Source organism: Squalius cephalus (assembly GCF_949319135.1).
Source record: "Squalius cephalus genome assembly, chromosome: 9".
NCBI lineage: Eukaryota > Metazoa > Chordata > Actinopteri > Cypriniformes > Leuciscidae > Squalius > Squalius cephalus.
Window position 1 is genome coordinate 34,752,064 of NC_137130.1, and position 18,034 is coordinate 34,770,097.

The window sequence follows — 18,034 nt, forward strand, 5'->3', positions numbered from 1 at the left end:
CAATATGTGACAGCGACTCAGAATAGATATTATTCAAAGAGTCGAATCTAGATTATATAATGTTCTTCAAATGATCAAGAACTACCGCGATTAGTGTTAAACCTGACTACTAACCCACTAAAGATGACTCGCCGTGGAACAATAGCTCAGCATTAGTTCCAACAAATGATCAAAATAAAGTTTCGGAAATCGAGTAACAAACAATTACAGCTTCTGTAACACTCAAGTCTTCTGCTTTTCTTACCTTCACGGATATCTCACTGTCTACGGGCGCCGGTTCTTCTGCTGTGTGTAATTTAGATCCTCAACCATGTCATTTGTTTCACCGCCATGGTTCTCCAACGCAGTGCTATCCGATTCGCGAAGGAATCGTTAATTTGAGTCAGTTCGTTTAAGTGATTCGATCGAAACGATTCAGAAAGCGTTCGTAAATCAGTCAGTGAGGGAGACCTCACTTGTTCGGCAGTAAACCTTTAGTGACACTATAAACAAGCAACATTAGACACACTTTTCGAACAAGTAGGAAACTATCTATCTGGACAATATAGAAACAACCAGGGTATCAAACAGAATGACACAATCAAACTAGAACAGATAAATAAGCATATGCTCTTCAGGTAGACAGTAGGCTGTTTAATTTTAATTTTATTTTTGAGAAGGACATGGGTTGTAATGGGATATCGTACGGATATCGTAATGGGATATACGTACGTCCATTTTTTGGAATTTTACATTTAACCAATTATTGTTTAAAGAACTTCTGGGAACACTATTGAACTGAATGACTGGTGGATTGTTTTATTAGAACCGGCTCGCTGAAATTAACTGACCGAAAGAATCGATTCGCCAAATGATTCGAACTCCCTAAGCGTCTCTTCCTATTGAACTCCACTTCACAGACCTGTCGCACCGCTGCGCGCTCCCGACGCTACACGAGCACATTCCAGGGCTGCTAATAATCCCAACCCCCTTCCCGACTGCGAGTTTGCTAATGCTACTATGGCGAAGGATTGGATAATAATATTAATCAGCGCATGCCGCACGCACGGTGACGTAATTTGGAAACCTGCGTGGAGCGTCCAGTCACCAATTCAAAGTTACTATTCATCAGCGTTTCCCGACCACAAAGTTGATTCAGCCCAGGTTAGGTCGGGAATGGCGTGGGAAAGAACCGATTCAGTCGCCGCACCTCTGTGTTCATGTGCAAGATAAGTGTAGCCTATTCATAACCAACGATTACATTTAAAAATTAATAATTTTTATCTGTTTTATTATTTATAATAGGGTAATTCCTGGGATTCGGTGCCTTTTGTGTCCCCAGTAAAGTATTAAAGTGTTAAACAATATCAATTTTAAACCTGTCTTAGTCAATCATTAATTACATAATTTGAACTATAAGCATATTGAAGTTGATTAAAAAAAAATATTTGAAACATTTTACAGCATTTTAAACCATATCATCAGTTTTTCTAAGTCACCAGGCCTGTGTATCCAATATTTCATGATAAATATAGGCTACAACAAAAAAATAGTAGAAAAATCATATTTTTAAAATTACGGTTTTAAAGACCATGCAATTTCTTTATTAGAGAAACCTTCTATGTTAGCTTGTTTTTGCTCAAATACAGTCCAGTGGCTGATTTTAGGTCAGAATGTCCGACCTGTTATATCTGAAGAGTGATTGTGAAAGTAATGTGTGTTTAAAGTTCGTTGGCAGTGTTTTACATATTGTTTCCCATCAAAATCCAATTGAAACTTAAGTAATAATAACTGGTTATTATTACACCCTGTTATCAGTTTGTCACAATCATTTTATAAAATCAGCAAAAAAACATACTAATAATTCAATAATGAACTAATAAGTGTCAATAATGAAAAACAATGTAATGTAAATATATATATATATATATAGGCCTATATATATATATATATATATATATATATATATATATATATATATATATATATATATATATAAACAAAAATGACATTCAGGCATTTGTATATCTGTCCCTAATGGTGGACATTTTTGATTTATTTTGTTTAATAAATGTTTAAATAGCCCTGAGCTTGACCAGAATATGTTTTCAAATCTTTTACACCACCCTATATACACACAAAAATGTTTGTTTGAGTTTGATTTTCCAAATTTCTATGATGACCTAAAGGCACAGAATACCAGGAATGACCCAATGATACAATAGTGTATTTTATTAATTTTAATTAATTAGATTTTTCAATTTAGTTTATTTTCATTTTTTATTTTATTTTATTTTATTTTAATTATCTATTAATGTATTATCCATATTTGTTTTGTTGAAAATATGTAGGCTAATGTTCGATATTGGAGGTGATTTTAAGTTTCAGAATCGATGGATTGACCTCTGATCTGATTCTGAATATGTGTCCAAATGAATGCTTATTAGATTGATTTGGTCTTGAATATTATATTGCACAAGTTCATAGGTCAGAGCAGAGTTCAAATCACAGAATTCTTTCTGCTGTCACATTGATGATTCAGTTATTTGTGCTGCTGAAATGAACATTAATCTCAGTGAAAGAAACATTTGGTCAGCTCAGTCTCTGAATGCATGTGAGTTTGTCCGGGTGATGTGGCAGTCTCATTTCCCAGCTCTGTTCACAGATGTCTGATGATATTTCCTCCAGTTCTCTGTCTGACAGTGTGTGTGTGTGTGTGTGTGTGTGTGTGTGTGTGTGTGTGTGTGTGTGTGTGTGTGTGTGTGTGTGTGTGTGTCACTGATGCGCCTGCTTCAGTCAGAATTTTAAGGGCAAGTTTTCCGCTGATACTATTAAGCATAACAGATGCGTTTGTTGTCTTTAGTGTGTCTGTGTGAGTCCATTAAACAGCTTTAATTTCAGAAACTGCCAATGAAACAACTAGGGAATAAATATTGAAAGAAAAAGGGAGAGTAAACTGAAAGCTGCGTAGCATATGATGAAAAATATAGTTATTATAATTTTATTATATGCATAAACAATTAATCCAAGGTAATGATCATGAAGAGACTATATGAACAATTTTCTTATACAAAACAGTTTTTAACTACAGTTATAACTCATCACATTGTAATTGTGTTTTCCTCATATGTCTTAGCATTAACCCCATCTATTTGACCCCAAAGTGAGTTCTTCTCTGTGGTTCTTCTGAAAGTTTCACTCAAATGAAGACCTAGTGTATGTGCCTGAGAAATATGAAAGCCAAACAAAAATGAGCTCATCTAAAAAGGACCTATTTTGTCCTTTTCAAAGTCTTGATTTGCTCTAGGTTTTCACGCATGCTTGAATGTTCAAAAAGCACATTATTTTCCCCATATTCTCCACTGTTGCAGCTCCTCTCGTCCCAGTCTGTCAGTAACGCTCTGTTTAGTTCCTGTCTTTATGAAGCCTCAGCCAGGGTTGCCAAGTCTGTGCAACAAAAGTAGTCCAATGGCCCGTTAAAAGTATCCCAAAACTAGCCCAATGCAATTGTCTCCACTGAATTTGTAAATCTAGGTGTTTTGAGGGTGTTGGAACGGCAAAATCGTATCAACCTGCAAAAAAAATAATTAACCAGCCACAACAACTTAAAAATATAGCCCAGTTCCACAGGAGAACCACAGACTTGGCAACGTTGGCCCCTCCTTCTGAAAAGCACAATGTGCTCTGATTGGTCGGCTGGAGCAGTGTGTTGTGATTGGTCAAGAGCTTGTTTTGGAACTGTCCCGCCCCTCACCATAATGCCAGTTTCAACACACTAATAACTAACTCAACCAGGCCAGCCCCTTTATTCTGCATATGCCTTAGGCGGGAATTATTTAAATGAGGAATACTGTGGCATGTTCATTCCTGGAAGAAAACTCAAGACTACGATGGAGGCGTTTCAGGGAGTTCAGAAACACTGACACTGATGTAGAGAATAACTCCCGCTGGAGGGACTTTGTGCTTTTGCAACTTTGCATAGATTTTTCATGCTCAAACAGCAACATTAGACTAAAGAAAGATGAACATGCAAAAAAGCATAAGGTCCTCTTTAAGCATGCATCCAAAATCACATAGACATAATTATACTGAAATTTGCTTCAAGGCTGTTAAAAAAGCATGTTCTATGTTCTATGTAGTGTGAATGTGTGTAGTGTAAAAAGAAATCGGACATACGCCGTCAGTTGCATCTCTTCACTGCCATTCACAAATCTTCTCCCGTCGCCTAATGGGATTGGAAAGTTTTGTTTTGTTTTTTAATTGAAATAACAATAGGGGAATACAGAGTCATACAAAACACCAGAACCTATAAAACAGTAAAATCAAAATTCAAAAAACAATCGTCTACATCAAGAATCCTTTTCAACAACCAAGATTTCTTAACAGATTTGCGACTGTTTTGTATTGAATTTAGAGAGTTGTAAAAAAACAACAACTTTAAGGCATTGGAAATTAGTCTACCACTTGGTACAGTTAACATGCACTTTGATATTTATGTATAGGCATATTCGGACGTTTTTAAGAGGAGCACATTTTCTTGACCTACTGAAAGTCGTACAATGTTTGTTTTGAAAAGCTTTGAAAGAGCCGCGTTCAGATCAGCTTTTTGAGTTTGAGTTTGTTTCGAGAAACAGAGATGATGACGTGTGTCAAGGGCTGTCGGATTACTGGCATTTCCTGCTCCCTCATTCCAGCTCGTCCTGGGCCGAGTTATCTGAAGATCACACTTTAGACAGACCCTCCACCCTCCTCTACATCTGACTCAAGATAAGCACAATGACCATTTACATCCTCACAGACACTGACTGCTCACTAATGAATCACTCAGATCACGGATGACACTTTCAGCTTGCTATGATCATTTCTCACAGAATTATTAGTCCAGGTTGATAGAGTCATCTATAGGCTATATCTGCCTGCCTGTTATCAAAGAAACAGAAATTGTACATTAATGAATGTCAACACAAAACTTCACATGTACCAATCAAATAAACATGATTAAAACATTAACAAAGGACAAAGAAAAACCGCTCGGCTACTATAGTAGTATATTATAGTTTATTTTACTTACTTGCTCAGACAGCATACTGCATTTATGAATATGTCTTGGAGGACTTTATTCGTTCTGTGAGTTGGTCTTTGTGTATAAAGACAGATTCGCTCTGATATGGTTGATCACATAAACAAGTCTCAAGTCAAGTCACATTTATTTAGGCTTATATAGTGCTTTATGCCTTCAATACAGTTTCAAAGCTGCTTCACAGTAATAAAAAGGAAAATAAGTGTTATTAATTAATTAATTTTGAAACGACTTCAATTTCAGCTGTAAAGCAGCTCTACAGAAGACAATAGTGTCATTATTCAACTCAATTTAGTTTAGTGTGGATTCAGTTCAGCGACAGTGCTGGGGCCGTTCACACAGAACTTGTTTTTCCAGTCCAGTGCGCTACGTTTCCATTGTTTTTCAATGTAAACGCGCTAGACAGACGCAGAGGTGAAAAGTCCAGGTTCAGAAAGTAAAAGTCCTCCTCAGTATTTTGTTCCAATCACCTGAATTTGCTAATTAGCACAGTTTTTCAGCCAGGAGAAAGAACTAATTAGTGAAATCAGCTGTGAAATGAACGCATGACACTGCATTCTAAAACTGCGACGCTCAAGTTAAAAGAATTTCAACTTTTAAAGTCCACCTGTGGTGAAAATCAAGCTTTTAATGATGTTTATATGTCTATGTGGTGTTTTTAATATGCTTTAATACAAGCCATGTGTAAATTCATAAGTCGACACCATTGCTGAGTGTTTTCTAAGACAGTCTCAAAAACACACTTTGAAATCGCTGGTGTTTCTGACATCACAAACTACCTTGTAACCAATCAGATCAACGTGTGATCGTCAACGAGTGGATCTCTGAGCTGGAGTGAGTGAGTGGAGGCGGGGCTCATTTGCATAGAACCACGTAGGCCTATACTAAATGAAGTCAAAAGAAGTTCAACTTTTAAAAACCACGTCTCTAGACCTTGCGTTTTTTTCAAACCCGATCTCACGGCAAATCGTATGTATTTTACGAGGTGGCTAATTCGTATGATTTTTCAAAAAGCGGCACCAGGAGGGACCATCCCCTAACCCTGCCCCTAAACCTACCCATCACTTAAGTCTAGACAAATTGTATGAAAAAGTACGAGTGAGGTCGTACGAATTAGCCACCTCGTAAAATACGTACGAATTGCCGTGAGATTGCGTTGTTTTTTCTCCATTTTACTGCCCGCATCTCGCGTTTTTCAAAACAAAAACGCATTCTGTGTGAATGGCCCCTAATGTTGCTTGCAATTTTATCTTTCGACCACAGATGGCGTTAGAGAGGCTATAAAGATCCACAGTGTGCTGTGATTTCCGTGTAAAACGTTGTATTGAATGACAAAAAAGGGTGAAGCTTGATTTTTAGCTCAGCTCCTCGCCATCTCTGGCTCACAGCAGACAATTATTTTTCTTTATGGAATATTTATAAATAATTTATCTGTGCACATCTTTTTTTGTATTTTTTTTTAGTGTGCCCTCTTGCAGCGACATCTCTCCTCTTCTCTGATGACGTGTCGAGTGCCGGACAACCTGTCACTCACATGAGATCCACCAATAACAAACCACAACCATCCAATCAATTCCCCATGGACAAAATCAAGCCCCGCCCTAAATTTTTTCACGTTCAAGAAGCCATTTCACTCGGATATGCTTCAATACATAGAGAAGAAAATACTATCGCAACTTCCATTAATACCAGAAATAATGTATAAACTTCCAGAAATAATGTAAGAAATGTCATACTTGACATTGAGGCCCAAATAAAGTGAAGAAGTGAAATTCTCTTGTGCAGCATGTCATATTTTGAATTGCTTTTTTGGTCCACTTTATTATTGTAAAGATATATCCTTAAAGTCCAATCATTTTATCCCTTAAAACTCAACTTTGATCACAAAAATTACATATTTAAAAGTTTTTTCTTTGAAAAAAAAATTATATAAAGGTAAAGGTAATAAAGGTAAACAGTTTAAGTGTGTTTGTTGAAAAGTAACTGAATGTAACTATGTACGGTTCTATGAATATGCAAATGAGCCCCGCCTCCATTCACTCGCACCAGGGCTGCGTTCAGCCCCGACAAAAAGTTGCAAAGCGTTTTTTAAACGGAAATGGTAGTGTGTTGAACACCCTGTTCTGATGGCGCAAGAGTTGCAACTATGGCAGCTGAGAAGGCCATTCTTGGCCATTCAGAGCCTGATGAAATCGGTATAAATACGTGTTTGATACTGCAAAATACACTCAATACGTTACAGTCACTGCCCTTGCCGTCCAGAATAAAAGAGAACATCCCAATCGAGTGAAGGAATTTGTGGAAACTGTGGTTCCTAATTATTGTGATCCAACATTTGCCTTGCATTTCATTATGAAAAGACAAACATTTCGGGTGAAGGATAATCCACTTCTTACTTCTGAGACTGTGTTATGATCTATATGACTTTATTATTTTTATTGTGAGTATTAGGCTTATCATTATTGCTGATCACCGTTGATATGCTATATTTTTACTATAAAACTCTTATGACAAACATGTATTCTAATATCTTCAATTGTTGCGTATGCCGAGCTGCAGCGGACACATTTGTAAACGTTGGACTCATTGTGTGAGCTGTCTCTTTAATAGCGTTAGGTTTATATACATGTTGCTGCTGATTGGGCTGACATTTCTGACACACCCACCAAACAAGAGAAAACGTATATCTCAAACCCGTTGCACAACGTTTCCAGGAAACAAGTCGTTCAACCCGGAAACTGTAGCAAAGCGTTGCGCACCGGTTTGAGCCTTAAAGTGCCCCAGCTCAGAGATGATCCACTCGTTGACGATCACACGTTGATCTGATTGGTTACAGGTTTGTGACGTCAGAAACACCAGCGATTTCAAACCGTGTTTTTGAGACTGTCTTTGGTTCACTGCAGTTTTAAGGAGAAAATACTCAGCAATGGTGTCTACTTATGGATTTACACATGGTTTGTCTTAAAGCATATTAAAAACACCACATAGACATATAAACAACATTAAAAGCTGGATTTTCACCACAGGGGGACTTTAAAAAAAAACAGTACAGAAAAAAACTATTCCTTTTAAATAAATTCTTTCGATACTGTTATTTCATGAAATTTCAAGTGGGTGATGTGGTCTAAGTCGAAGTATGTAGTTTTTGTTGGAACTGTAAACTGTATTGTATGGTTCCAGTGCTCTGATGATATCTGTGTATTCCCATAATAAACAGAGCCGTTCCCCACCTGTGAGTGAGCTCTAGTGCTGCGGTTTGCACACAGGACCAGCGTGGCAAAGCACAGATTACATGCCTGCCGCTCCTTCACCTGGCAACCACGCAAAGCCCTAAAATGCAGACGGGCATTTGTTTAGGACTCCTCTTTCTTCTTTTTCAAGTGTTCCTTTGTCATGGCAACCTTTCAAACAAACCCTTTATCTCCTCTGTGTCTCTGTCAGGTCCTGCTGATGTGATCATTGAGATGAGCAGGTTTTATCTCTCGGACACATGATCAGTGCAGTCTTGTGGTGTCAAAGTACAGCTTTAAAGGGTTTTCGCCTTCGAAGCATTTTAGGGAACGAGCTCAAATGGCTCAAAATCAGTCATTTAAAGCCACGAGTATTGAGTCTTGTCTCAGGGCAAGCTAATTCATTATTATCCGTCTGAAATTTTGATGTTTTGTTTCTCTGCCATGTTTACTGATGTAAAAACTCATTTTTTGAGTTTTTAAAAATGGATCTATTTGACTATTTCTTACTTCTTTACAAAGTCTGGCTTTTTTAAAAGATTGAAATGGAATTTTTTCTCTCAACTTTCATGTTTACATACTTGTAACACTGGCTGATAAGAAGTCTTCACATTTTTGGCCTGTTTTCAACACTGGAGGAGTCTGTGATCTTTAGTCCCATTAATGAATGGAAATACTTCACTATTTAAGTGCATTCTATTTTTTATAATATTTATGATGAACTGATGATATGGGCTTCAGCAAGCATTCATTGATGACAACATTTTCATATACTTCTGGATGACTATTCATATTCAAGTTCAAACTTTGTTTTTGCTAGTCATTACTCTTCCTCGTTCACATACACAGTAATCTGACTGGGAAGTAGGCTACATTTAAATGAATAGAAATTCAAAGAAATTCATATAACTGACTTTTTTTTTAATTCCCCCAAATTGCCCCTAATTCTCCCTCAAATTGCATGCAATGTTACAGGTGATCATGCTTCATGTCTGTTTTAGGTGGATTTCAGGGTGTTTACATGACAACGATGTGCTAAAAACGGAAAAGGTTTTTCGTGTACGTGTTTTTCGTGCACAGAAGACAACGTTGTCAAAAAGATCCCCATTCACACAGATCCACGACTAAAAACGTTGTATTATTCATGCCAGGCCAGTAGGTGGTGATGTTACTTTGTAAAGAAGCACTACTCCTGGGCACGATTTGCATTTTTGTAGTTTACACATAACGATAATATCGGTCTCAAAAACTCACTCTGTGAAACTTGTTTTCCAAAGTTTGCATTTTCAGGCCCACAAAATGCCATTGTCGTGTAAATGAACGGCCAAAACGCATAAAAAGCTTTCTGTTTTTAGTTGAAACCGCTGTCGTGTAAATGGCCCCTTAGTTCTGTTTGACAGAACAAGACATAATCAGGTTATCACAGATGTAGTCTTCCTATTTCATTACAGTCAAAAGGGGTGAATTTAGGAATAAGTTTGTACTGTAAACATGTTATATACTGCAAACAGAAGAGAGCGGCTGTCATTCTTGTTTGGTAGAGAAATACCAGTCGTTGGTGTTTTTTAGATATTTGTTTAAGTGTGTTTGTTGAGTGAAACCTTTGCTTGAAGAAAGACTTGATTTGAGACATGAAGTGTTTTGGTGCATTTTGGATATGAAATTTACAGCTGTGCTAAGCTGACACTACTGACAGTGCTTAAGTAAACGAAATTATACTACAGTGTCTTTTCTATTGAAACCTCATTTAAATATTTATAACTACACATTTTATTTGTACATTTAAAATATAACTTTAAATTTAATATGGAATAACACACTACAGATTATAATCAAGTATTTTACATGTGCTTTAGTAGGCTATGTTAGTCAACACATCAGAATAAGTAGGCCTACTGAATTAAACACGACAAAAAGTATATGAAGATATATTTTATAGATATTTATGTTATTAATTTGACGTTACTATAAAATGCATCTTTAAAGTGTACTTAAGAGTAAGAAATATAGTTATGAAATAAGTTTTATTACATTAATATATAATCTGCAAATATAGATTTATATATAGGCCTATATATTTATATATTCTTTAGGATTTGAAGTACAACAAGTGCATACTCAGTGCAGTTAAGCACACTTCTTTTTCACAAAGGGAATGTCCTTTGTGGCTATTTTTATTTATGTATTATTATTATTATTATTATTTAAATCTACCATAATTATATAATTGACTCTTTTTTTATTGTACAATAGTGTGATTTTATTGCATTCATGTGTTTACCTAACAACTATTACAAGATGTATAGGTGTTTATTTAATTTTTAATTTGGAAGACAGAACATATTTTGTGAGTTGTTTGCTACTACCAACCATTGTACATTTCAAATGACAGGTTCAATCTAAAAGCATTGTATTTTTGTCTCTGAAAATAGCCAACAGTAATCAAAGAAAAGAAAAATACAGTACCAGAAAACCATAGGTTTAGTTCTTGCAGTAAACACAGACTCACAGGTGAAAACTGAAATGGTCTTTTAAAGTCTATCATTGGAGCGTAGGCTAAACAAATGAAAAGCTCTGTACAATATAGGTCTAAAAAAACTTTTAAATTTCCAGCTCTCAAAGCCAAATGGAGGTGTTGCCACCTGGTGGACTAATGACTTAATGACGTCACCTTCCGTGTACACTGACCGCGTGACACTGAGTGCTTTAAATTAAAGTAACTGCATTGCAACCTAAACATTAATAACAGTTACATCAATATATCATAAATCAATGATAACAATCAACATTCAATTAATCTCTTTACAGAGCCTGCGGTTTTGCAACTGAGAACTCAAAGCACAGGTTGCGCACAATGTTTGATCTAATAAAATCAATGTCTTCTTTTGTCCATCTGTTACCAAGGATACAGTCAGAGGAATGTGGAGCGTTGATGTTCAACACTCATCTTTGCTGTTAATCACCGTTTGTGTCCATGAGGAAAATTAAAACACTTACAAGTATATTTATAAGTGGAAATGAGGCTGACTAACTGTAAATCGTATATTAATACACTGATGTATTTATTTAAATGTTTTGTCAGTAACTCAGAGTGTCACTGTACCCTGTGTCTGCCTCTCCCTGCAGGGCTGTTTCCTCTCGGCTGCTGACTGGACATCTTTATAATGAGACAGAGCTACAGTGCGTTAATGTGCTTGTGTCTGGGACTGCAGAAAACAGAGAAACACCCATTTTCCTAGAGTTACACCCACGTACCACTGGCTTTAAACTGCGCACCAACACTCACTGTTTCCATCTTGGTCATGAAGAACTTGTCTTTCAGTCTTCTTTCATTCTTCATAAATGTGAAATGTAGATGTTGAATAAACACTGCCAATGTAGGCTACTTTAAATGTTTTTGGTAACACTTTATTTCCCCATGTAGCCTACATACTATTCTTATAGTAATTGCAATAACTGGGTAATAACTAGGTACTAACACTGAACCTTTCCCCTAAACCTAACCTCAACCCATAGTTACCTTATATTACTCAGTACAAAAGTACACGTAAGTGCACATATACTGTAAAATAAAGTGCAACCGTTTTTCTTTTTACAGTTATTTGGGCTAAAAACTACTTTGTTTAAACTTCTCTTAAATTAACAAATATATAATTAACAGACAATTACAATCCCCTAAAGATTTATAGTGTATAGTAGTTTAACAATAATAAATTAAAAACCTGCAATAATTAAATCGGTTAAATTACACAAAAATACTTTATACCACTTTATTAATCAATGTCTTTGCTGCTGACCTTTTGTAACGATGCAGGCAGGAATGAAGCGGAGAGTGAATCCAATCGCAAGCACTTTAATAAACAAACAGGTAATCCAGGGTACACGACAGAACACTCAGAACAGGAACCGGGAACTCAGGACGGGAACAAGGAGACAACAGCAAACGTTACAACATCAGGAACTCACCAGGACTGAACTAAAACACAGGGCTTAAATACAAGGGAACACAAGCTAAACAAGATAACAAGGGGGCGTGGTTAAACTGAAACACCTGGGAAGCCTAATCAACATAACGGGGAACAGCTGAACATGGGACAAGACACATGGCAGGATCACATGACAAGCAGGGAATTACATGACAGACAAGAACAAGGAACAAGACACAAAACCCACACCGTGACACCTTTGATGATCTGTTTGTAAAAGGTCTTACTGGGTCATATATTATACCATATCAACAGTGTTGGGGAAAGTTATTAAAAGTAATGCGTTACAATATTGCGTTACTCCCTTATTGCGTTTTTACTTTTTATGGAAGTAATGGGTTACTTTTGTGTTACTTTTTCCTCATGTGGGCTGGGCTTGCTTGTTTGTTGTTAACAACAAAAAAGTTATATTTTTGGCAAATGTAAAGGCCCTTTCACACTAAAAGTGAAATGAATAAGCCTCAGGCTGAAGGAAATGTAAATTGACGCCTGTACAGTAGAGGGCGCCGTTCAAACAAACCTTTCAGCTGCTGTCATTCTGGATCACAGAAGAATAGGATACAGGAGAAGAACATTTGGCCCTGTCTGAAATCAAATGGCACACTTCATATGCACTTACGGTCTTGTGGACTTATCAAACTTAACAAACACACGTACGGCGGCCATATCAAACTTAACAAACACACGTACGGCGGCCATTTTAAGTCTGCAAGACCGTAAGTGCATATGAAGTGTGCCATTTAATTTCGGACAGGGCCAGATGTTCTTCTCCTGCATCCTATTCTTCTAGGGTGTCCCAATTGACATTTTAGGTGTCAGAAGAGTGCTCGCCTTATAGGTCTAATTGTGCCCTCAATGTGCACTTTTGGCGAGCCTGCACTGAAGCGAGATCCACAGCAGATTTCTACCCGACATTCAAAGCGGCATTACGTCACGAATTGTGGACTTGTAGAAAGACCACAAGCAGGGTATATGCAGGAATCTTGAAGTTAATTTTAATACCTTTTCAAGACTTTTTCAAAACCTTCTCAATATTTTTTAATACCTCACCGCCACTTCAAGCGTGGCCACGAATTAATAATACCTCAGCAGGATATACTAATTTGTTCCCTCGTTTTACTGTATTGTGGCCACGTTGTAAATTTGTAAAACGTGCTGAGGTATTATTAATTCGTGGCCACGAAACAATTCACCTGAATATTCACCAATTCACAAAAAAAAGGAATAAAAAGCTGTACGAGAATAGTCGGCCTTCACTGAAGAGCTATCTTCACAGGTAAGAAAAACAGTTTAATAATCATTAATTCGTGGCCACGAAATAATTCACCTGAATATTCACCAATTCACAAAAATAGGTCTTTTAAATGAGGGAGGGAATTAGTTCAACGTGTCCACGATTTATTAAAACGAGGGAACAAATAAGTCGTCGTGACAACTAATTATTTAGATCAGTGGACAGGGCGCATAAGAACAAACAGAGAGAGAGAGAGAGAGAGAGAGAGAGAGAGCCCCGGCCGCGCGCGCGCGATCACCGCCTTCAAACAACACGAGCGCTGTATTGCTCTCTCTCCCTCACGCATATCAATACAATAGTAAAAGGTCGGAAGACCGATTGTGTTTTATAGATTAGTAGTTTGTTCATATAAAGTGTTTGATTAGCAAATACATGTTAAGGAAATGCATAATACAAATTGTATGGGTTAATGTAAAGGTAAACGGACTCTGCGGGTAAAACTGTTGTGATGAAACTGCGCATGCGTGGGGTAAAACTGCTGGGGTGAAACTGCTGGGGTAAAACTGTGGCTCTGCGGCTCTGCAGACAGATATTATTGCATTCTGTTCATGCGTTCACCAACCTTCTCTTAAAACATTTCGGTGCATTGTAATACGCACTGGGAACGCCAGAGCGTACATTGTGCTTTTGAACTTCCGCCCGCCTGCCCGCTCTGGTGCTCTCAGGCAATTTACGAACGCACCCACAATAGTCTAGTTTTTTATGTACCTGTTCGTTTTTTTAATAAAAATGACTAAATTCACACACTTTTACGATGTTTTTGGGACTCAAACTGTTGTACAGCTAATTTTTTAATACTTTTTAAGGGTCTTAATTTTCCCAAAATTGATTTATCACCTTTTAATACTTTTCAAGACCCCACGGATACCCTGACAAGTGTTTAAGGTGCCATCTGGGACAGGGCTTTTGACACCTCAGCAATAAAAAACAACAACAAAAAACATGATGTTTTGTTATTAGTAGCCTATGGTTCAATTGGATCATCAAAGGTCAGCAGAAAAGACATTGATTAATAAAGTGAGATTAAATACATAAAGTATATTTGTGTAATTTAACATTGAATTATTGCAGGTTTGTGTAATATTCTGAGTTTCCATTTCACTGTTTCCATTCATTTTGAGGAATACTGAATCTGTTTTTGTGCCAGTGAGAGGAGTAAATGCTCTCATTTAGTCAAGATCTGTAATCATCATGTTCACAAACAGCGAACACACAACGCCTCTGTATTACTCCTGATTTACTCAACATGAGGACAGGAGAGCTTTCAGTCAATACATGGGAAACAAGGTAACTTGCATTACTTATTTGAAAAAGTAACTCAGATATTGTGTTGTAAATTTAAAGGTTATGCGTTAGGCTACTTTACTAGTTACTTGAAAAAAGTAATCTGATTACATACTCACATTACTTGTAATGCGTTACCCTCAACACCATTGGTAAACGGCAGAATCTACTACATGCCTTCTGTCATCTGACCATTTGTTTTTAGACTTTTTAAGCAAGTAAAAGGCCTTTTAATATAATTGTAAAAACATCCACCTTCAAGTCACGGTACATGTGTTTTAAAATCCTTAATGATTTTTATAAAGTAAATGTAACTTTTATGGACTCGACTGATAGCTACAGGACAGAATCAACTTTTCTCCATACATTTGTTTTTGTAAAAAAATCATGATAAAAAAGCAATTATGGCTTTGTAGGGACTTTTATTTGTTAATTTCTCAATTATCATTATATGTTATATAGGCTGCTACATTATGTTTTGCCCCCAACAATAAAAACTCGTAGGTTTTAGTAAAAATGTCTTAATTTGTTCGAAGATAAACAAGAGTCGAATGGGTCTGGAACAACAACATGAGGGCGTGTTTAATGACAGAATCTATGTTAATTGATAACATGACCCGTTTGATGTCGTTGACAATTGTTTTAGTTAATTGTGTTCACTTATTTATGTATAGCAAATGATGCTGGAATTTTAGACCAAAAAAACATACAAAACACCACTGTATATGATAGGCTACGTAGGCTACTTTTGACTAAACACCTTATTGCTCTTCCCCGTGTGACAACTAGCCCCGGTGTGTTTCGGTGTGTCAGCAGTGTGGGCGGCAGCGGTCGCTCATCGCTCAGAGACTCGAACTCGATCTGCCTCAGTAAAGTCTCATGCTGCTCATGATCAGGTGCGGGCGATGCGAACTGTAGTTTTACTCCATGATTTCACCGAAGATGGTCGCGACACACTCCTCCAGCCACCCGTCCTCTTCTGCTGAGTGGATCATCTGTCTGGATAAGAGGTAGCTATCATCGTTTCCCCGACACAAACTTCATGGTGTTCTTCTGATCGACCTGCAGCAATCTTTTACACATCAGTGCCTCATGGAAAACACATTTGATTTGTTAAACCATATTAGAATATAAGTTTCATGTCATATGTCAAATGCGATTGTCAGTGTAGATGCAGCATTTCATTCTCAGAGCGACTGATTTTAGATGCCAGATTGATTCATTGCAAGCTTCACGTCTGTGAATCTAGTGTGTGTGAGTGTAGTTTGTAAAGGGTTGTTTGTTTGTCTCCTGGAAGAGGTCACCACTGCTGCAGTGCTTGTGTTACTGCAGACGCTTTCTGCTGTGTGTGTGTGAAGGGCTTTAGTAATAGAGACGAAACTTCACCCTCATGTCATGCCAAACCCTGCTGTATGCATTTGTTTCTTCAGAGGAACACAAAAGGAGAGGTTTAGCAGAATGTCCAGGGTGCTCTTGATGCAGTAAATAATAATTAATGTGATTTGGTGGCTCAAGACTTCTTACCAGCATTAATGAGGGAAAGAACTTAAATCCTATGAAGCATTGCAAATGACATTCAAATGAAAGATGACAAAGAAATAGGCTATAAAACTATAGATTTATAGATGTTGCTTGTGTATAATAGCAACCACTTATTTTACATTCATTGCAAAGTAAATATGTATGCATATTTGTCAGGAGCATGGGTAACACTTTACAATCATAAGTTAACATTAGTTAACTACCTAAGTTAACATGAACTAAGAATGAACAATACTTCTACAGCATTTACTAATCTGAGTTAATATTCATTTCAACATTTACTGATATATTATTAAAATCAGAAGTTGTATTTGTTAACGTTAGTTAATGAACTAACATGAACAAACAATGAACAGCTGGATTTTTATTAACTAACATTAACAAATATTAATAAATATTGTAACAAAAATGTATTGATCATTGTTAGTTAATACATTAACTAATGTTAGCAAATGAGACCTTATTGTAAAGTGTCACCGGAGTATGCTTTGTGTTGTTTCTGTATCCGGTGACCTAGTTTTCTATAGTCATCCTCATTCAGTTCACCTGTTGTTAATCAATTATCTCATTAGTCTGCTCATTAGTTCTGGTATTTATACTCCCTGTTTTTGTTCAATCCCTTGTCCTGTCTCATCTACGATTGAGGGTACGTTTACCCGACGACATGCTTAAAATGGAGAAGTTTTTCCTTTGAGTTTTCCACATACAGAAGACACCATTGTCAAAACGATCCCCATTCACACAGATCCGCGAAAAAGACTAAAAAACGTATTCTGCTGCCAGGCCAGTAGATGGCGATGAAACACAAACACTATAGACTGAACACATAATACGCATGTGCATGTCATCGTTTTCAGAGATTCGCGTTTTTGTTGTTTACACGGAGATCGTTTTCAGAAATTTGCACTTTGAAACCCGTTTTCAAAACTTTGCGTTTTCAGGCACCCAAAACGCCATTTTCGTGTAAATGAACGGCCAAAACGCATAAAAAGTTTTACTTTTTTAGTTGAAAACGGTGTCGTATAAACAGCCCCTTAATGTGTTTTCCTGAGTTGGATTTAGTTTAAACTGTTTCCTTGGACTATTCCTGTTGTGGGCTTCGTTCAGCACAGCCACCCATGACAATATTCTGCAATAAACATTAAATTTAGGGCTCCCTATGCTCAAATTACTAATATAGTATACAAATATTAAAGTATTCCCAGTGCTTCATGGGAGTGGGTTGGCCCTAATTTTTTTTTTTATGTGATTTGCTAGTTTCGATTCTCTGATTCTCTTTGTTAAACAGTTATTTAAGACTTCTTTTCATGTCACAAATAAAGATATTTGTAATATTCTTTCATAATTTTATCCATCCATTAAAAGTTTCCTAGCAACCAATATTTCCAAGCTTCAAAAAGTACAAAAAAAAACAGTAATCCATATGAATCGAGCGGTTTAATCCAAGCCCTCTGAAGAGATATTATTGCTTTGTATGATGAACAGTTTCAATTTAGGCTTTTCTTGACATATGAACAGTGACAAACACACATAGAGCACATCAAATATGGCATACGGAAGTTCAGATGTGCTGAACTTTAGTGAGTCTATGGACTCTGCCCATGATAGCCTAGAAACAGGACATCTAGTATATATCCAA

The 18,034-nt window shown here is 36.8% G+C and overlaps 2 protein-coding genes across 5 annotated transcripts in view; one reads left to right on the forward strand and one right to left on the reverse strand.

Moving 5' to 3' along the window:
* The window catches only part of ppp1r9ala (protein phosphatase 1 regulatory subunit 9A-like A), a 57,009-nt gene extending 56,641 nt beyond the window's left edge, over positions 1-368 (reverse strand). For 3 of the 4 annotated variants that reach the window (XM_079881753.1, XM_079881754.1, XM_079881752.1), the window contains exon 1: positions 245-360. The gene's annotated coding sequence lies outside the window, so the exon portion shown is untranslated. Of the gene's footprint in view, positions 1-244 lie in introns of all 4 variants that reach the window. The other variant, XM_079881755.1, reaches the window with a different exon arrangement.
* Positions 369-15,709: 15,341 nt separating this feature from the next.
* rapgef4a (Rap guanine nucleotide exchange factor 4a) overlaps positions 15,710-18,034 on the forward strand; it is a 101,186-nt gene continuing 98,861 nt past the window's right edge. The window contains exon 1 of the mRNA XM_079880275.1: positions 15,710-15,863. Coding sequence (XP_079736401.1) covers positions 15,781-15,863 — 83 coding nt within the window. The 5' untranslated portion in view covers positions 15,710-15,780. The remainder of the gene's footprint in view (positions 15,864-18,034) is intronic.